The sequence below is a fragment of the Cyprinus carpio genome, chromosome A2 (genome assembly GCF_018340385.1).
Source record: "Cyprinus carpio isolate SPL01 chromosome A2, ASM1834038v1, whole genome shotgun sequence".
Lineage (NCBI taxonomy): Eukaryota > Metazoa > Chordata > Actinopteri > Cypriniformes > Cyprinidae > Cyprinus > Cyprinus carpio.
This window is the reverse complement of record NC_056573.1, coordinates 25,426,567-25,445,644: the sequence shown is the minus strand read 5'-3', so window position 1 is coordinate 25,445,644 and position 19,078 is coordinate 25,426,567. Positions and strand designations below refer to the sequence as shown.

At 36.0% G+C, this 19,078-nt stretch overlaps 1 protein-coding gene across 2 annotated transcripts; it reads left to right on the top strand.

Annotated features, from left to right (window-relative positions):
* Positions 1 to 862: 862 nt before the first annotated feature.
* Positions 863 to 17,760, top strand: LOC109105339 (TLE family member 5-like). 2 transcript variants are annotated; one of them, XM_042712463.1, is made up of 7 exons: positions 863 to 1,501; positions 9,588 to 9,682; positions 11,850 to 11,913; positions 12,828 to 12,872; positions 13,257 to 13,319; positions 13,495 to 13,569; positions 14,110 to 17,760. In XM_042712463.1, exons 1-7 carry the CDS (start codon positions 1,475 to 1,477, stop codon positions 14,326 to 14,328), a joined length of 588 nt encoding a protein of 195 aa, XP_042568397.1. In that variant the 5' UTR covers positions 863 to 1,474; the 3' UTR covers positions 14,329 to 17,760. The 2 variants fall into 2 exon arrangements, with proteins under 2 accessions (XP_042568397.1, XP_042568394.1); XM_042712460.1 differs by having other exon boundaries at positions 14,107 to 17,760.
* Positions 17,761 to 19,078: the final 1,318 nt, after the last annotated feature.

The window sequence follows — 19,078 nt, the reverse complement described above, 5'->3', positions numbered from 1 at the left end:
AATTGCAGCACATAAAGTCTCTCATGGCCTTTATTTTTAAATTTTTTGCCAAATATGGTTTAGTTTTTGTCCAGAAGGGGGCACACAGAGATTGCATTGAGGAAAATGTCTAAAATATCTAAAACTTAGATTATAATATAATATCATCCCAGGATGTCGTCTTCAGCTCACACCTGTAATGATCTCAGCTCTTAGAGGTAATAATAAATCACATGTTCACTACAGTGGAATTACTCCCTTGGGTGCAGTTAACAGTGTTGCAGGTTGGAGTCGCTGTACACTGACCAGAGAACAAAAGCAGCGCAATTCCAACACCTTCCACCGACAAAACACACTTCCGGCCACTGTCATTTCATCCATTTGACATCTTAAAATGGGCCTCCTGAGCGCCACCTTAAATCCCGCATGCGAATGTACCAAGGGACGAATCCTACTACGAGAAAGGATTGTCTCATGAATATTAATGACGCAAAGTGACGTTCGCCTCGATTGGCTGCAAACACTTCTAATTATTTCAACGGTACCAAACACGTCTTATTTTAAAATTTGCTCTAGATTTTAAAAAATGATTATTAATGGATACAAACAGATTTTTAAAAACGAATCTTCCAAGTACACATTCCTAAAATAAACATTAATAATAATATTAATCAATAATAGTATAATATTACACATACATTTACTGTATGTAACAACAAATTCAATAATTAGCTTCGGAGACGAGTAAAGTAAATAAATAAATAAATATATATATATATATATATATTTATATATATATTAAAACGTAAACTTACGCTCCCGGAGGGTAACCTGGCAACGCGCGCACACGGCGTAATTAATATTCATGAGTACGCCTTTTCGATAGTAGAATCCGTAATTTAGCGTGTCGCATCAAGAGTCCGTCCATACGAGTCCTGAAGCGGCGGAAGAGGCATGATTTTCCAAGCGCTGGCTGCTCTTTTACCGCTTTTAGACAGACACACGCACGACTAGCGAACACACGATCAGCTTTAAACGTTTTTTTTCCTCCTTTTCAAACGCATTTTGTTCATTTCCTGCTATATAAACTTCTCCGTTAGCTTTAGCCAGGTAGCTTGCATCTGGAAATCGGACAAGTATGATCAGCCTGGCGGCGGAATAATCGACCTTTTGTAACAGAAGATTCATTTTTCTCAAGTGAAACCGCGATGTCACATAGTGTCGTAACGATTGCGTGTTGTGTGTGTCGTTCCAAAGGCGCTGTCTGAAGTTGATGTAACGTTACGTTAGGTTTGTAAAGCTGAACAAAACCCAGGAAAACTGGAGATCACAGCCAGGAAATCTCTTCAGGAGAGCAGACTAGAGCCCTTTCTGCCTTCAAACTCATCAGTTTAGACCAAATCAAGACCGAACAAAGAGAACATCCATCCAAAGCCTTTTTATTCCATCTACAGAAAGAGACTAAAGCACAAAATAAAAAAAAAAACAGGCTGATATGATGTTTCCACAATCCAGGCACTCGGTAAGTGTCTCGTTCTCCTTCATTCATGCTGATTGTCACACAGCAGGTGATGTGCACATTTAATCACTTAAACCAACACAAAAGTACCATTTATATATATATATATATTTATATATATATATATATATATATATATATATATATTTTAGATGTATCCCCTTACAAAAATGTACTTTGGCAGTCATTGTATCAGATGGTACTTTGATATTTATCTGTTTATATGTGAAATTCAAGCTTTTTGTTTTATTCTTTGAAATATGATGACTTTACATGTAAATAATACCATGCTATTTGAATATGCTAATGATCCAGTATCATGGTATTACCATTAATATAATACTGCCACAGTATGTTTTTGTCATCCTGAGCTTTTGTGTTGTACCAGTCATATAAATGGTAATAACAATTTTTATATATTTATGATAAACTCTTGTGATGCACCAGAAATTATAATAATGTTACATTGAGAGATATATATCAATTTAACATTATTATAATCTCTGGTACATCACATGAGTTTATCATAAATCAACATTGTAAACCATTGTGTGTGTGTATGTATGTGTGTGTGTGTGTGTGTGTGTATTTGGTAGAAGTGCCTAGATGTACATAAATCATATTATTTGAATAAACTTAAAAAATAAGCATAAAAATATACATAAAATATAAAATGGTAGAAGTGCCTAGATGTACATAAATCATATTATTTGAATGCAGTGTCAAAATAAGCTTCAGAAAGGATCGATTTACTAATATTTATCAGTGTTGTTTTATTCATTCCATTGGAATATGTTAAGATTTAAGCATCTAAATTTACATCAAAGTTCACCTCAGAGACATATTAGAAGACATCTCTAAATATGAATTAATTTTGCATTGCTGTTTCATTGCATTTGCCTCTTAATATGTTTCTTTCTTGTTCTCTGGCAATTTTCTTCCACGTGTTTGGTCTTTTTCTCATGACTCTGATATCAGGTTTGCAGGTAGCATGTCTAAATGAAAGCGCTTCTGATTGTTTTCTGGTTCAGGTTGGGTTGGAGTTGCTTGTTTGCACACCAGTTGCCTGGTTCCCTCCTTGTAGAGGCTTAATTGTGTCGTTTCCATGAATTGTTCCTGTGCACACAGTGGGCAGCTTGTGTTAATGAGTCCCCAGTCATTATTTTGTTTGCATTCAAGCCTAATTGCCTTTTTTTTTTTTTACATGTGCACACAGACGTATGTGAACACAAACACAGGGAAGCTAAATGAAAACCTCACAAGTGGATGGATTTGGGGGTGTCTCTAATTGAGGCCCTTTTGTTAATTCAGAGTGGAGATTTAGGAAAACATTTCGGTCTTCAGCTAGCTTGGGATGTGTGAGGAAGTGAATGGGACGATCTGAAATTTGAGTTTGAGAAACATCCTGAAACAAATCCTGAGTCTTGCATTTAATATTTTACTTTGTGGTATGTTAATGATGGTGTTTCCTGTTGGTACTGGTTTAGCCTCATAGATTCATGAAGTGACATTGTAACCATAACATGCTCAAACCGTGTCTGTGTATTTTCAGCAACTTGTCCAGAAATCTTAAAGGAATCTGAATGCCAATGGAATTGTTTCATAATCTCAAACTAGTCCTAATACAATCAAACAAGAATACTCTGAAAATGAAATAAGATCTTGCTGTATTATTATTTATTTGCTTTATTTATTTATTTTCTTATTATATATTTTATTTATTATATATTTTTATTATATTATAAATATTATGTATATTATAATGTATTGTCAAGTATATCCAACTAAATGTAATAAATATAAAATACATAAATAATCAGCTATAAAATTAGTTAAAATACAATTTTTTTTAATTTTTTTCATCTTCATGTATTCACACCTTTAAATATAATATTAAATATAAATGATATATATATATGTGTGTGTGTATATGTATTTATAATATATAATAAAATATATTCTTAAATGTATAATGTCATTGTCAGTCTAAATGTCAAAATCTATAATGTCAGTTCATTTAGTTTGTAGAGAATTCTTGATTAATCATATTTGAATTGTTTTAAGTATGACAGAAACATTACTTTAAGAGTTTTTGTTGTTGTTGTTAACAAGGCTCTAGTGTCAAAAAAATAACAGAGAAATACCTCAACAGCGAAAAATGACCTTTGAAGTCATTATTTTGACATGTCTTACTGCCGCTGATGAATTCTTAAGTACACTGACCAAACTTTGATCTTAAACCTCTGAGATTCCAGCAGAAGGGAATCAGCCGGATTTACTGCGGGATCCCAAATCTTGGATTAGGACTTACAGCCGACTGCTCCGTTTAATCTCAGCCTCAAAGATTTACTGTGTTCTTTGGAATTCAGGATCTTCAGGATCAGGATTGTCTTATCAAACCTCTGAAGTGACTTAAAAACAGACTTTTGGTCGATAGATTTAATAACCTGTTGTGGGACAAATCCTTCAGAACTAATATTTGGCTGCAGACAGTGGTGCTTGTGCTCACAGTCATTTGAGAATGATTTCTTTTAAAATGTATTTCTGAATGAAGTGTTTGAGAAGCCATTACTCTTAATCCAATTGTTGGTCCTTTTCGGCTTGTTTGTGTTCATCATTCAGGTCCAGTGGATTATGGGTAGGGATTACTGCTTCAGATGGGTTTGGTGATTGTAAACAGCTCTTCGTCAGATTGTGTTGACCTTCCTCTTCCTCTCTATCTGAACTCTTCAATTCAGTGGAGATAATGGATGAAACCAGACTCCATTTCTCTGAATTCAGCAGCTGTTTTGTACTGAGAAAAGTTTTTTGTCATTGTTTTGTGTTTAAGAAACATTAGTTTTTCCTTTTTTTTTTTCTTTTTCATAAAGTCAAAAAAAAAAAAGTATGTTCCAATTAGAACCAGCATTTACTCCTGTTTGCTTGTAGTACTTAGAGATTACTTCATAGAGAACCTTCTGAACTCCACAAAGAACCTTTTATTCTCTAGTGCTTTAGAAAATCATCTACAGTACATACCGGTGCTTTAAAGAGGTCAGAAACCAAAACACTGATCCGAAGAACCAATAACGAATCATCAACAGCTTTAGAAGTATCCAAAGAACCATATTACATCTCAGCGTCACATGGTTGTTTGAATATCTGTTATTAGTGTGATGATTCATCAGGAAGTTCTCAGAAAGGCTGATTGTAGGTCAGTCGTCGTCTTCTGGGAAATTGAACGCGAGTGATTCGTGTTCTTTCAGCTTGTTCTTGTGATGTTATAACTGTGCCACTAGACATGTGATTTCTGTTCTCCGCTCATGTTGTGATGTCACAGCATGATTGTTATATTTCACTTCAGAATTCTGAAATCAGAAAGTCATTAATCAGCTGTGAGTGTTTAGCAGGAACGAGTGTGTGAGACACGTGTTTGTACAGGAGCGGGTGTGTGTGTGTGTTTCAGGCATATCTCTCTCATCACATGTCCTTATGTAGTGGTGTTTGCTAAAGTCAGCAGCACTGTTATTACTGCTCATATTACACAAGTTAATGATTTGAACCAGGAAGAATTTTTTTTCTTATGAAAATTACAGTTGTGACTTAAAATGCTCCAGGTTTGCTGTGCTTGCTTGTAACTCTGAACAAATTGGTCAAACATTTTCCAATTATAATTTATCCATATGACAATAATAATATTTTTATTTAGTAATAATAATAATTAAATAAAATAAGAAATATTGCTAATATTTTACTGCCAAATAAAAAATCAGTAAACGTTTGAAAAATCACTTGGTATTAATGATAAATAAAGAAAATAATAAATAATAATTTTACTATGTATTAATATCTATGGCAAAAAGAACAAAGTACTGTGCTTCTTTCTTGAACATGCATATATATGCATATTTGACAATTGCGTAAAGCCGTAATACCGTCCTATTATGCCCCTTTTTACAAGATGTAAAATAAGTCTCTTATGTCCCCAGAGTGTGTATGTGAAGTTTTAGCTCAAAATACCCCACAAATAATTTTTTATATCCTGTTGAAACTGTCACTTTTAGGGTATCAGCCAAAACGAACCTTTTTTGTGTTTGTCCCATTAAATGCAAATGAGCTGGTGCTCCCACCTCCCTTTTCAGAAGAGGGCGGAGCTTCAAGAGCTCATGCTCCAGCATACCGGTAACAACAAAACAGAACAATCTCATCCAATCTGACTGTACTGTGCATAGTAAATGCGCATTTATGTATTACACAGACGGGGAGCACAGCGCGATAAAAATAACGACATAGCTGGTCTCATGGTGCCTGTGTGTGCTATCACATTATCAGCTCGACAAATTCAAGCGGTCGACTCCACATTGCTATTCACGATCATTATGGTAGCATGTGAAGGCCGTATCAGTGAAACCAGGCAGAGATAATAGTAGCCTTAGCAACATTAGCCTTACAGAGAGCCAAGAAGCTCTTTTGGAAAACAAAATATGACACGTGATGCTTACTCTGTCTGAAGTCTGGACATTCACGCATGAAGCGTTGGTATCGATCCCTCTTTCAGAAGCAACCTTTGCACAACTCCAGCGCTGAACTGACCCTTGTTTGTGAGTGTAAAATGATTAGTACTTTTCTATTTTTTTCTGGGACATTTCCTTAAATGAAATTTAACCACTTTGTCCTCAGTGGTCTATGGAGACTCCTATGTTCTTAGTGCATCCCAAAACACGACACTTGTAATGCCTCTTTGGTGCTGACAGTGTTTCTCCAGCAGCTACAGTAAGAAAAAAGTAATGCTGGACCGCTGCTTCTCACTCAGGGCTGTGTCTGTGCTATTAGGGCCGCTTTTGGACATCACAAAACCCCGGAAAACAGCGCTGTAGTCCAAATGAGCCGTTCGTTGTAGTTCTTGAAAAGGGATTTTTTTTAAAACGAAAGATATCCCTTTAGAGTGGACTTTGAGATTTGTAACTGTGTAGATTTTTTTTATGTCTAAACATACACACTAACTAAAATTCAAAAAGTGAAAAGCATAATAGCACCCCTTTAATTTAAACAAACTGTTTGGCCTGTTGCTCACCTAGCTGTTTTTATAATACAGACGTGAACGTTCATACATATAATGGGTTTGTCTAAAGTTCTGGCTTTATGGTTAGTTTTCTGTTGATGTATGATTTTGCCATACAAACTATTATGACTTCTTGTAGAATATCATAGAGATTTATTTTGACTTGGGCCAGCACGCAGTACCCTAAAAACTGCATAGCAACTTGCAACCACATAGAATCAACCTGGCAACCAACCAGAACACTGTAACAGCCTCTTGTCAATGTGCCAGTAACACTCTGAACACTGTAACAACTGCATAGCAACTCCACGGCAACGCCTTAGCAACCCCCCTCATCATTGTGGCAGTGAGTTTTTTGTTTAACAAGCAAAAAATCTAAATTTTCTTTTAGAGTTTAATCTATTTTTAAATGTTTTCCCTTGTGTTTCTGTTGAGTATGAGACTCTCTGTCTCTCAACACACACACACACAGAGCAGTCTGGGTTCATTATGTGTGTATTGTGTTGTGAGGGTGGACAGGGGTCTGGAAGACATTATTAAGGACAACTGAATTAACAAGACCCCCCTCTCACTACAACACCCCCAACAGAGAGAGAGGTTAATCCCTCCAGCACACACGCACACACACACGCTTTCATATTCTCTGAAATAATCACGCACACACATACACACACTCTCAGCTGTTAACTGTGTGTACAACCACCGCCACCACACCCTGCCACCGCTGCTGCTAATGTGTTTGTGAACCGTTGAAAGATCCATCATACTGTGTGTGTGTGTGTGTGTGTATATATATATATGCTTGCACACATGAGCTTGAGTGTAGTTGCGAGGCGGTTTTTGTCTGTGGTGTTCAGCTCCCCCCTGAAACATCTCACTTCCTTTGCTACTATAACACACACACTAGCCGCAATTTCAGAGACAAAAAGCAGAAAAGAGCCTGAGGGCTGTAAGTGTGTGTGTGTGCGTGCAGCAGATGTCTGGGTCACTCAGCCCAAAGTCCCTCATTAGCATCACAAAGGGTGCAACAGCAGAGCCTTTAGCCCTGCCAGCCGCCAGAGGAGAGAAAGATTTGATTTACTTTCTTTTTTTTCATCATTCTAGATGCTTTATTTTGTTTCTATTATTATTTTTTCAGTTTGTCTAGAAGCTTTAATTTATTACTATTTTTATTTGTAGAGACTTATTTATTTTGTTTATTTTCTGTTTTATGATAGAGACTTTATTTAAATTTTCTATCTCCGTTTCATTCTAGAGCCTTTGTTTTATTTTTATATTCCAATTCTGTTTTAGTCTAGAGACTCTTTTTTTTTATATATATATACTAAAGTATCTCTTTTTTTATTTTTATTTCGGTTTAATTTTAAAGGCTTTTTATTTTTATTTTTTTATTTAATTTGTAAACTTTTTTTAATTTTGAAAATATGGAGTAAATTTAAGAAAACATGTTTGCTTGTGTAAAACTCACAATGCTATTGTCATAATGCTAAGACTCCATTTAGTCTTTTGTTGTTTTTTAGTCTGCAAGAAGTCGCAGATCTTGTAGTGTGTGCACTAGTCGCAGACGCTATAGCTGCTTTTCTGCAAGCAAAAGAAAGCAGGGCATTGTGAAGCACAAGCAAAGAAAAATTAATTTTAAAAAATCTGATTTTTCTTATTTGTCCTTTGGAACTGTGCAAATTAGTGTCAAAACAATTTAGTGCACAACAACAAAACAGAAAACTTTATGCGCAGGACAACAACCTTCTGTCCTGTAGTGTGTGCTTGGCTTAAGGTGTTCTGACTGGGGTTTAGTGTCAATAATGTCATGCCAATAAAGCACAATAACACTGAGAGGGATGCTGGAGGAGGAGGAACAGCCTCGTGTTCAGCGGTCACAGGTGATGCTGCTGTTTCTCCTTCTAATAGCAATGATAGACTAGAGGGATTTACTGAAACACTCTCTCACACACACACACACACACACACACACACACACACATCTCTCCTGGCCCTGGAGACACTATCATCTTCTGGAGGAGAGACATGAAGGAATGGAATGTGAGGGAGGAGATGGGAAAAGTGCTTCAGTTTAAAACTTCAATCTTTTCAGTGTTTTTTCATGAAACAGATAGTTCTGCTTATGAAGACATTGTAAAATGGTAAATAAAAAAACATACGCATATTTACTGAATGGATAGAAATCACAAAGAACAGCATAGAATAGGAAAGAAGTATGAATGGAAGTATTTACATTTTACATTTAATTAATGATTAGGATGATTATTAACAAATGTTGGAAATGAAAACAGTGACTCTTTAATACTTAAAATAGTGAAAATAATGAAATCTTTACTGCATTGTAAAAATGTTATTTCACAAGACATGCACATTGACAAATTATTCTGCAGAGATGGGGGTGTAAAGCAAGCATTCCCTGCTGAGATGTTTTTATTCAGTCTGTGTTTTCCTCCTCTGGGGGCCAATTGTGTTTAAACACACGCTCACACACACACACAAACACACACACACACATCCAGAAGAATCTATGTATATCTGTCTGCTTTCAAACGGCTGTGTGACCATAAAGCACACTGAACACAGATGCATATCCCGTTTCCCTCTCTGTAATGTGTGATGGGTTGTGTTGTTCCTGTCTGTCTGGTCTTAAAGTTCACAAGCCAGTGACCCCTGGTAAAGCAGGTCAGAGGTGAAAAGCCAATGGCCCTTCTTTTCTATTTGCACGAAGCTTTAATTTCAGCCTGACCTGACAAGCTGACCTCAAACGCGCGATGCAATCACTGGCTCTGTTCTGGCGTTCAGAAGAATTTTTTTAGCCTGTTTGCAGTAATGAAATGTTGTTGTTATAACTCTGAGCAAAAGGATTGTTATCATAGCTGGGGTTTGCTTTTTCTGTGGTCATAGTTCAAACATTTTGTGCATTTTATTTTAGCACAAGTCTAAAATTTAGCTTGATAACCACAGAGGAAGAGTCTTACCATTTGAATCTCTTTTATGGTTCGGTGTGTTAACCAACCGAATCTCTCATCTGTTGTCTTTGTTTTTCAGGCTTCGTCTCAATCGACACAGCTCAAATTCACCACGTCAGACTCTTGTGATCGCATCAAAGACGAATTTCAGTTCCTGCAGGCCCAATATCACAGGTATACCACACACATGTACAATACTGCTCAAAAGTTTCAAAAGTATGATTTTTTTGAATGCAGTGAATGTTTATTCAGCAAGGATGCATTAAATAGATCAAAGGTGACCGTAAAGACATTTATAATGTTTCAGAAGATTTCGATTTCAAATAAATGCTGTTTTGAACTTCCTTTTCATCAAAGAATTCTGAAGAAAAAAAAAAATGCATCACCGTTTCCACAAAAATTTGAAGCAGCGCAACTGTTTTCACCATTGATAATAAAAAGAAATATTTCTTGAGCAGCAAATCAGCATATTAGAATGATTTCTGAAGATCATGTGACACTGAAGACTGGAGTAATGATGCTGAAAATACAGCTGTGACTCAGAGAAATAAAAACCATTTTAAAATATATTAAAATAGAAAATAGTTTTTTTAAATTGTAATAATATTTCACAATATTACTGTTTTTACTGTATTTTTGATCACATAAATGCAGACTTGGTGAGCATAAGAGACTTTTTCTTTCAAAAACATTAACCAGGAGCATACTAAAAGCATTCATACACAAAAAACTAGTTTAACCATTAGTTAATGCACACTCAGCACAACTCTAAGAAGCACACTTTCACTCTACACCCTAAAAACACTCTGTCCGTGTGAATTCCTCTCCGGGACGTCAAATGGTGTGAACGCAGCCCCACCCGGAAAAGCTTCCTGTCATCATCTGTCAGCACCAGAGATAAGAGCGATCATTGAGGCCATCCGGCCATCACACATCAGAGCAACCACGGACAGAGGAAGGAAGAGGGAAATGGAGCAGGATAAACAGTCAAACGTGTTGATGTCCTTCAGATCGTTCAGAACACACTGCGGTGCTTTAGGTGTTTGTTTCATTCAGACTTCTCTGAATACTCATTCTCAGCATCAATAGGCTGTAACTGTGGTGTATGTTTAAAAACAAATCACGCCCACGTCACCTCACAGCTCCAGGTCACACAAGTAATGCTAATGAATGAGGAATTATTCTGTGGAGCTGCTTATGATGACATAATACTGTTATTATTATTGCTTTAGTGATTAAAGACCTCATAAAATGGCCTGACAAATGCCGTTTTCTTTCTTGTGTTGATGTAAGGGTGTCAGGATGGGCTGATTCTAGTCAGTCGGCTTTAGTTTACATCTCAGTCATAAACCATGATTTATTACTTGCTAGCTGGTGGCAGGTGGTGTTGGGGGAGGGACGTTCCCATTCTAGAGTGCATTTGTACATGTTTATTTCCAAAATTAGACCATAAACCAGTTTCCCAGCAGAGAAGGAATTGTAATATTTAAATGTATAAACAACATAAGGTTTATTTCATCAACTTTTAGGAGTACATTAGCATATAGATGACATCAAAGCTAATCAATATGCATTCATGTCAGATTTTAATTTTATAGTGTTTAATCGTAGGTATATAGTACTGTAATCTTTTATTAAAGAATTTTTATTCAGCAAGGATGCATTAAATTGATTGAAAAATTATATTTGAAAATTTCTTGAGCAGCCAATCGGCATATTAGAATGATTTCTGAAGGATCACGTGACACTGGAGTAATGATGCTGAAAATTCAGCTTTGATCACAGGAATAAATTACATTTTTCAATATATTGAAAAAGAAAACAGTTCTTTTAAACTGTAATTTTTCATAATATTTTTTCCTGTGTTTTGGATCAAATAAATGCAGCCTTGGTAAGCACAAGAGACTTCTTTCAAAAACATGAAAATCTTGTCAGCCACAAACTTGAATGGTAATGTACGTGTAACACACACTATTTAATATAAAAAGTTGTATATGAAGGAGAAAATCATACATTCTTTTATTATTACATTCTTCTAAAGACAAGGCCAGCCAATCACAGGCCTCCATCAGGCAGTCCAGACAGGAAACTGGTTGTCATGGTGACAGAATGTGTGTTTTTTGTTTTTTTTCCCGTTTTGAGAGCGAAAGTGCAGCTGACAGCCTCAATGAAGTGTGTGTCTGTGTGTGTGTGTTTCAGGCTGAAATGTAAATACACAGGCTGTGTCATTCAAACTCTGGGAACTTCTCCTCGTTTCCAATACTTAAAGAGGCATCATGTAATTTGCAACATGTAAACACATTAATACAGTAATACATCTCATGCTGTCTTGTATTTTCAGTCTGAAGTTGGAATGTGATAAACTGGCGAGTGAGAAATCTGAAATGCAGCGTCATTATATAATGGTGAGTAAAGCATGCATGTTTTATCAGACCTACAGTTATGCACAGATCCTATGGAAGCTGTTCCCACCACGGTATAAATATAATAATTGCAACTTTTTATTGCACAATTCATGCTTAGAGGGATATAAACTCTTAATACTGAGAAGAAATGTCTGAATGGTGAAATATAAACTCACAATCGTGAGAAGTCAGAATTGTGCTTTTTTTTTTTTTTTTGTATAGTTTCTTATATGTGCATTTCTTAATTTTAGTTCTTATATAAATAAGTTGTTCTTATTTTTCATGTGATTGAATGTTTTTTCTGTTTTGATTTTGCCTGTACCCTGTGGGTGTCTGAAGTCATTCCTACACAAGCGTCTCATTGATTGGTTGTATGATGGGTCATAAGTGTGCACAAGTGTATTGACGTCCTGCTGACGGATCGATGTGAATGCGTGTCTGTAACAGCTGTGTCTGAGCGGGACCGCAGAGATCTGAGTGATCTGCTGCTTTAGCCCAGAGCAATGCTCCTAACCATGAGCCCAAATCACAGTCGGGTCGCTCTGAAGTTTCAAGAAAACTGATTTTAAATAGATGTCTTCTACACCTCTTTTGCTTGAAGAGAATTTTTTTTTTTAAATGTTCTTGCTGCCTTCTCTCTACACTTGTTTTTATTTCCTCTTTGAGTCGCATATAGGGTAGATTCAGGTGATTTTTTTTTTTTTTTTTACATTTTGTGATGTCCCAGTTTGTACCAAATGTCCCAAAATGTGAATTACAAATGTGATTACATGTGCAGCTATCATATATTATATGTGGCTGAAAAATTAAATATACGGTGAAAATAGTGAGATATTATTTTCTGCTTGAATATATTTTTTCCCTGAGATTTTTAATCTGATTTACGCTTCTCTTTCCTGTTTCTCTGACTGCAGTATTATGAGATGTCATATGGACTCAACATTGAAATGCACAAACAGGTGAGAATCTGAATATTGTGCCACAATCTACACACTTTTTGCATATTTTCTGCATCAAATGTTGGGGAAAGTTATTATGCATTATTCTGTTTGTCAAAATATTTAATAAATAAATATGGCAGGAGGATATGTCGATCTTTAGATTGATAGTTGTGTAAAATCTGCAGTTTCCTTTAAACCACAGGTCTAATTATATGGTCTGTACACATGCAGCGTCCTAGATTCAGTAGCGTCTTTCATAAAACACGGTTGGTCAGCATACATTATCATGACTGACTGTGTTGTTCATGTGTTTTTGTGCAACATCAGCAGCCTGTAAGTGCATCCCCAGCTACCTTATTAATGGATGTAAACCCATGAGATGTGCTTGTGTTCTGTCCGCAGGCGGAGATTGTGAAGAGATTGAATGGAATTTGTGCTCAGGTGTTGCCTTACCTGTCTCAAGAGGTCAGACTGTGTGATTTATTTATGACACATTCTCTATAATGACCCTCAGCCTCGTTAGTGACATAAATGTGCCACTGGTTTGTGTCATGGGAAGAGGCCTTTGTTGGGTTTTGTTCATTGTTCCTTTTACCTGAAGAGATTAAATGTGTGTGTTTGTGTGTGTGTGTGTGGATAGCACCAGCAGCAGGTCCTTGGAGCGATTGAGCGAGCCAAACAGGTCACCCCTCCTGAGATGAACTCAATTATTCGGGTAGGGACTTCTCAATGGTCAACTTTGTTAACTTTATTGTGTTATTGTGTAGGGCCTAAAAATATATATTTAAATTTCCATTAATATTTTTTGAGTGATGATGACACAAGTAAATCTTTCAATCATAGATTCATGTTTGCATGACTCATTCAAATGTAGAGTTTCAAACAAACCAAGCCTAACCTAACACTTTAGTTTTTGCTACTAAAATTAAAGTAACGCTATAAAAAAATCTTAATTTTCTCATATTCACAAGGCAAAATAATAGCGAAAACGGTGACAAAATAAATGGCAACATAAAAAGTAAATAAAAATTGTTCTTATCAGTAAGTGTTGTAAATGCAAAGTAATCGGAGTACAGTTATTCTGCAAAATAGTGTCATATCAGCATAATTAAATGTGATGTGGCTTTGTCATTAAACTTCAAAAAGACTGCACGTGCAAGTCAAGTCACATGTAAGTTATATGTGATCTCTCTCTAACCTCCATGCATGTTTGTTTGTTTGTTTGTTTGTTTGTTTGTTTGTGTAAACGCAGCAGCAGCTTCAGGTTCACCAGCTCTCTCAGCTTCAGGGTTTGGCGTTACCCATGACCCCTCTGCCCCTGGGCCTGACTCAGCCCACCCTGCCCACCTCCAACTCTGGCCTCCTGTCACTGTCCAGCATCCTCGCATCACACGCGCACCTGGCCAAGGAGGACAAGAACTTCCGCGATGGGGCCGACGGTCACCGCGAGGAGGACGCGGACAAATCCGACTAGCCTTCATAGAGACAGTTAGATTCTGTCATGACGGAGTGCAGAAAGAGAGGAGGAGAGATTGCCGAAACTACTACTCCTGTCTCACAGGATTGGGTCTGATTCAGTCTCTCTCTCTCTCTGTTCATACTGCAAATCTTTATTCGGTAATTTTGTTTGATTAATTTTCTTTTGATTAGTGATGTTTGCTAAGGCTCTATTACTATTGCTCATACTTGGGGTTAGTGATTTGGACAAACCCCTAACCCTAAGTATTAAACTTCAGCATGTAACATACCTCAAATTGTGTGTCTTGTTGAGGAGAGCTGTATTATTACTGTAAGTTTGACTTTTGATTTTTCTTGGCAGTCAGTAAAATGGATGAAAAAATCCCATAGATATTGACAGATGATGCATCATCCACTTATGAGTCACCCAGTGCTCTAGCAACAACCTAGTAACTGCGAAGTTGCCCTGGCAACCACCCCAAAAACATGCGCGAACAACCACTCAGAACAACTTAGCAACTGGATAGCAACAGCCTAGCAACCAATCAAAATGGCCTAGAGTTTGCATAGTAATGCACAAACAACCATTCAAAACACTTCAGCAGCAACACCATGGCGACCACCCAGTAACACCCTAGCAACCGCATAACTGCCCTGGCAACCATTCTAAACACACATGCACAAACAACCACTTAAAACAACTTGTCACCATAGCAACCACCTAGTGAGATTAATGTTTAGAGCATTTTTAATATAAATAAGCACCAGTTAAGCTGCGATACCAAACAGGACCACAGGGAGACGCCAAAAGACCACTAAACCTGCTGCCTTAACCTGACTACATGCTACTATACGGATCCATTGAGAATAACTAAACCACTGACCAACGCATAATCTAAAACCCCTCCAGCTGGCATTCATTATAAAACAGCCAGTATGCTAAAGACTCAAATATTGAAGTGCCAGTACTGCAGTGTCTGGCCCACTGGCAACCACCCAGAACACTCTAGTAGTGGCATAGCAACATACTAAAAACATTCAGAGCACCCTAGCAACTGCATAACTGCCCCAAACGCATATGCGGCAAAGCGACATGCTCAAAACATTCTGAACATCAGCCACCTAAAACACGCATACAACTTTGCAACTATCCAGAATGGCCTAGCAACCACCTCGTAACACCCTAGCAACTGCATATCCGCCCTGGCAACCACCTCAAACACAGCAGTGCGCAAAACAACCATTTAGAACAACTTAGAAATCGCAACGGCAGCAACCAATCCAAACCCCCTAGCGTTTGCATAGCAATGCACCATTCAGAACACTTTAGCAACCACCCAGAACATTCTAGTAGTGGCATAGTAACATGCTAAAACAATAGAACACCCTAGCAACCATAGCAATGCCTTGGCAACCACCTGAAACAGCGGAGCACTTGATTGTGATGTTGTCTGTGTGTGTTTGAGTTGGCCAGTCAGTCTTCTGTTTATGTCAGATAAGCCTGCAGTCGATTCCTCTCTTAGCTACTAGTCAACATATTTCATCATATTCTATTCTGGGCATATCTAGTTAAGGGTTTTAACACTGTAGTGACCCTTTCACAGAATTATTTCTAGTGCTTTACATAAAAAGGTGACACTCTATCTATATTGCCCAAGCATCGGTGTAGGAAAGAGACAGGCCCCAGAACAGTTCTGACAAACACAAAGAGATGTTCCCAATTCAGACCCACATCCTTGCAGTGAATATGGTTTCATGTGAGACCAGCAGGTGGCAGCCAATGAGTGTGTGCTGAATGATTTGTGCATGTATGAGGTTATTTGAAATGGCATACTATCATACTACTACTACAGCAGTGGTTCTCAGTAGATTTCAGTCTTGAACCTTTGATGGGTTTTAGCATTTTGGTTGATAGTAAATATTAATGACTAAAATGATGTTATTAGTGACTAAAAACATTTCAAGCTAATTATAAATATTAACATAATTAAATTTCAAACTAAAATGCAAAAAAATCAAGATTTAAGACTGAAATGTATTTCTTATATGATATAATAATAAAATACAGTAATGAAATGCTTATTTTTTCATCTCAATAACTATTGTGTTTAATTGAAGTTATTGAAATTTCTAAAATCACACTTTACAATAATGTCTCATTTGTTAACATTAGTTAATGCATTAAATACCACGAATTAAATATGAATAATGGATTTTTAACACACTTATTAACCTCTGAAAATGTTCATGTCCGTGTTAGTTAACAGATAGAACTTTTGATTTTAATAATGTATCCGTAAATGCTGAACTTAACATTAAGATTAATAAATGCTGTTGAAGTATTGTTCATCTTAACTAATGTTAACAAATTAAACCTTATTGTAAAGCATTACCAGTATATCAGTGCTCACAATTTTCCTTATTAAAAATTAGCAGTCAAAATTTTCTAAGGCAGTTTAATAAATCTATCTGTGATTTGCAGAATAACCTTTTTTTATTATTTTACATGGACACTACTTGCTGAATTAAACCTGCAAAATGATGAGGTCATCCCAGTGCAGCACACAGTACTTAGTATGCTAGTATTCCAGGCTGTTTTAAAGACAAGACTACCTAAGGTTGTACATATGCACTGGTGCATTGTGGGTATTTTATGATTGTGCATCCCTGGACATTTATTTCTTGTATGTGTCTAGGGAGTATTAGAGTTTGTCCCATGATTCCTTTGTATTTTAGTTTTTCAGTACAGCAGTGCTGATTGATGCTCACCGTTGAGCCCTTGGTTTCTTATTTCTGACTTTTCTGACTTATATTCTTTAGATATATTTTCCAGTTGATTTTGCTTGATTTCAAAAACTGTCGGCCCATTTATATACATCATGTATAAATATATCAATATACATTTAATTTTGTAAACAATTTTGTATGTATAAAGCTATGTTTATGGTGTATGTGGCCCAGAGGACATTTAGCGCAAGTTATACAGAAATCTATAATCATTTAATTGTCAAATCAAATGTTTCCGCTCTGCTTTGTTTAGATGCGCGTAGCACTGGCTGGTCTCGACTAGTTCTAGTTGCTAAAGGGTAAATGATTTGTTCAGTGGTTCTGACTTGGTCTCAATCTCATGAACATCAGCTGAAAAAGCGTTACGTAAATCCACTGACACAAGCGATTCCTGAAGCCTCCCTCTTCTGACAGTTCTCATCTGATATTTGCCACATTTTGAAGCTTTGTAGTAGTTTTTTTTTTTTTTTTTTTTTTCAAATGTGTGTGTGTGTTGTATGTAACATGATGTTCTTGATGGAAATGTATGTTTTTTGTGCTATTATAACTTCATTTAAAGATGATTGTTGGAAGAAAAAAGGTTAAAACATTTACTATGAGAGATTGAGCAGTAAGGAAGTATTTATGGTGCCTTACAAATAAAAGATTCATTGGACCTTTATCAGTGTTTGGCTTGCATTTCATTTAAAGAACAAAGAATTCATCCTCTCCACTGTAGCTTTCTATTATAAAGCTATAAAAAAAAGGCTCAAGTGTAAAAAATGTTAGCAAATAATAAAACCATCTGGGGTCAGCAATTTTTTTTTTTTTTTTTTTTTTTTTTTTTAAGAAATTAATACTTCTATTCAGCAATAAACTATTAAATTGATCAAAAGTTACTAAAGACATTTATAATGTTACAAAAGATTTAGTTTTTTGAACAAATGCTAAAAAAAAGTTTTCACAAAAATATGAAGCAGCACAACCGTTTTCAACACTGATAATAATAATCAGAAATGTTTCTTGAACAGCAAATCAGCATCTTTGAATGATTTCTGAAGATCATGTGACACTGAAGACTGGAGTAATGGTGCTGAAAATTCAGCTTTGATCACAGGAATAAATTACATTTTAAAATATATTCAAATGGAAAACAGTTATTTTAAAATGTAATAATATTTCACAATTTTACTGTATTTTGGATCAAACAAATGCAGCCTTGGTGAGCAGAAGAGATGTCCCTTAAAAACATTTTTAAAAATGTACCAACCCCAAACTTTTGAACAGCAGTGTACACTCATTTTTAATGAAACTCTTTCTTGAACAACTTCTGCAAACTAGAAGATCTGCTAACTGATATTTTAAGGTTAATACTTGACTTTTCTATATAAACTCTTCCTTTTTCAGGAGACAGTTTCTGTTCTGTACACCAGGTGCTGCTGTTGTTTTACAGTAATGCATGCTTTTCACAGTACAGGTGGTGATATTTCATAAATATGAGAAGGAAATTATTATTTCAGTATCAACGTTAAACATGCCGTCAAGATTATTAAATTGCATATTTGTTTATAGTCTAAATCGCTTATGAAGCAGAAACCACTGATGTTTGTCCAGCTTCATTTGTGTTATGATGCAAAATGAGCAGAAATTACAGTCATCAGTGTATCTCATTTTTATCTGCATGACCGCGTCGCTTTAGAAACACACCATTAACCTGCACACTTCATCAGCATATAGAGGATTATTTAGCACATCAGTTATTACACCACAGATCACATAGAACTTACTATTTTTGTGCACATTTTTATGCTTTTCAATTTTCTTTTTTTGTTTTTACTTAAGTTTTAATTTGTTATTTGATTTGGTTTCCTTGTGACTATTCAGGTGTTTTGTTTTGTATGGTTTTCTTTATTTTTGTTATTTTTACCTCATTAGTTGTTAAGTTTTTAAGTGATTTTCAGTTATTTTTGCTTATTTTTTAAGTTATTTTATTCAGTTTA

Bases quoted from the DNA above. Each gene is read 5' to 3' on its own strand.
- LOC109105339 (XM_042712460.1), top strand. From the start codon at position 1,475: ATGATGTTTCCACAATCCAGGCACTCG. The intron at 11,914-12,827 runs GTGAGTAAAGCA...CTCTGACTGCAG, and splicing joins TGCAGCGTCATTATATAATG to TATTATGAGATGTCATATGG. The intron at 12,873-13,256 runs GTGAGAATCTGA...TTCTGTCCGCAG, and splicing joins ACATTGAAATGCACAAACAG to GCGGAGATTGTGAAGAGATT.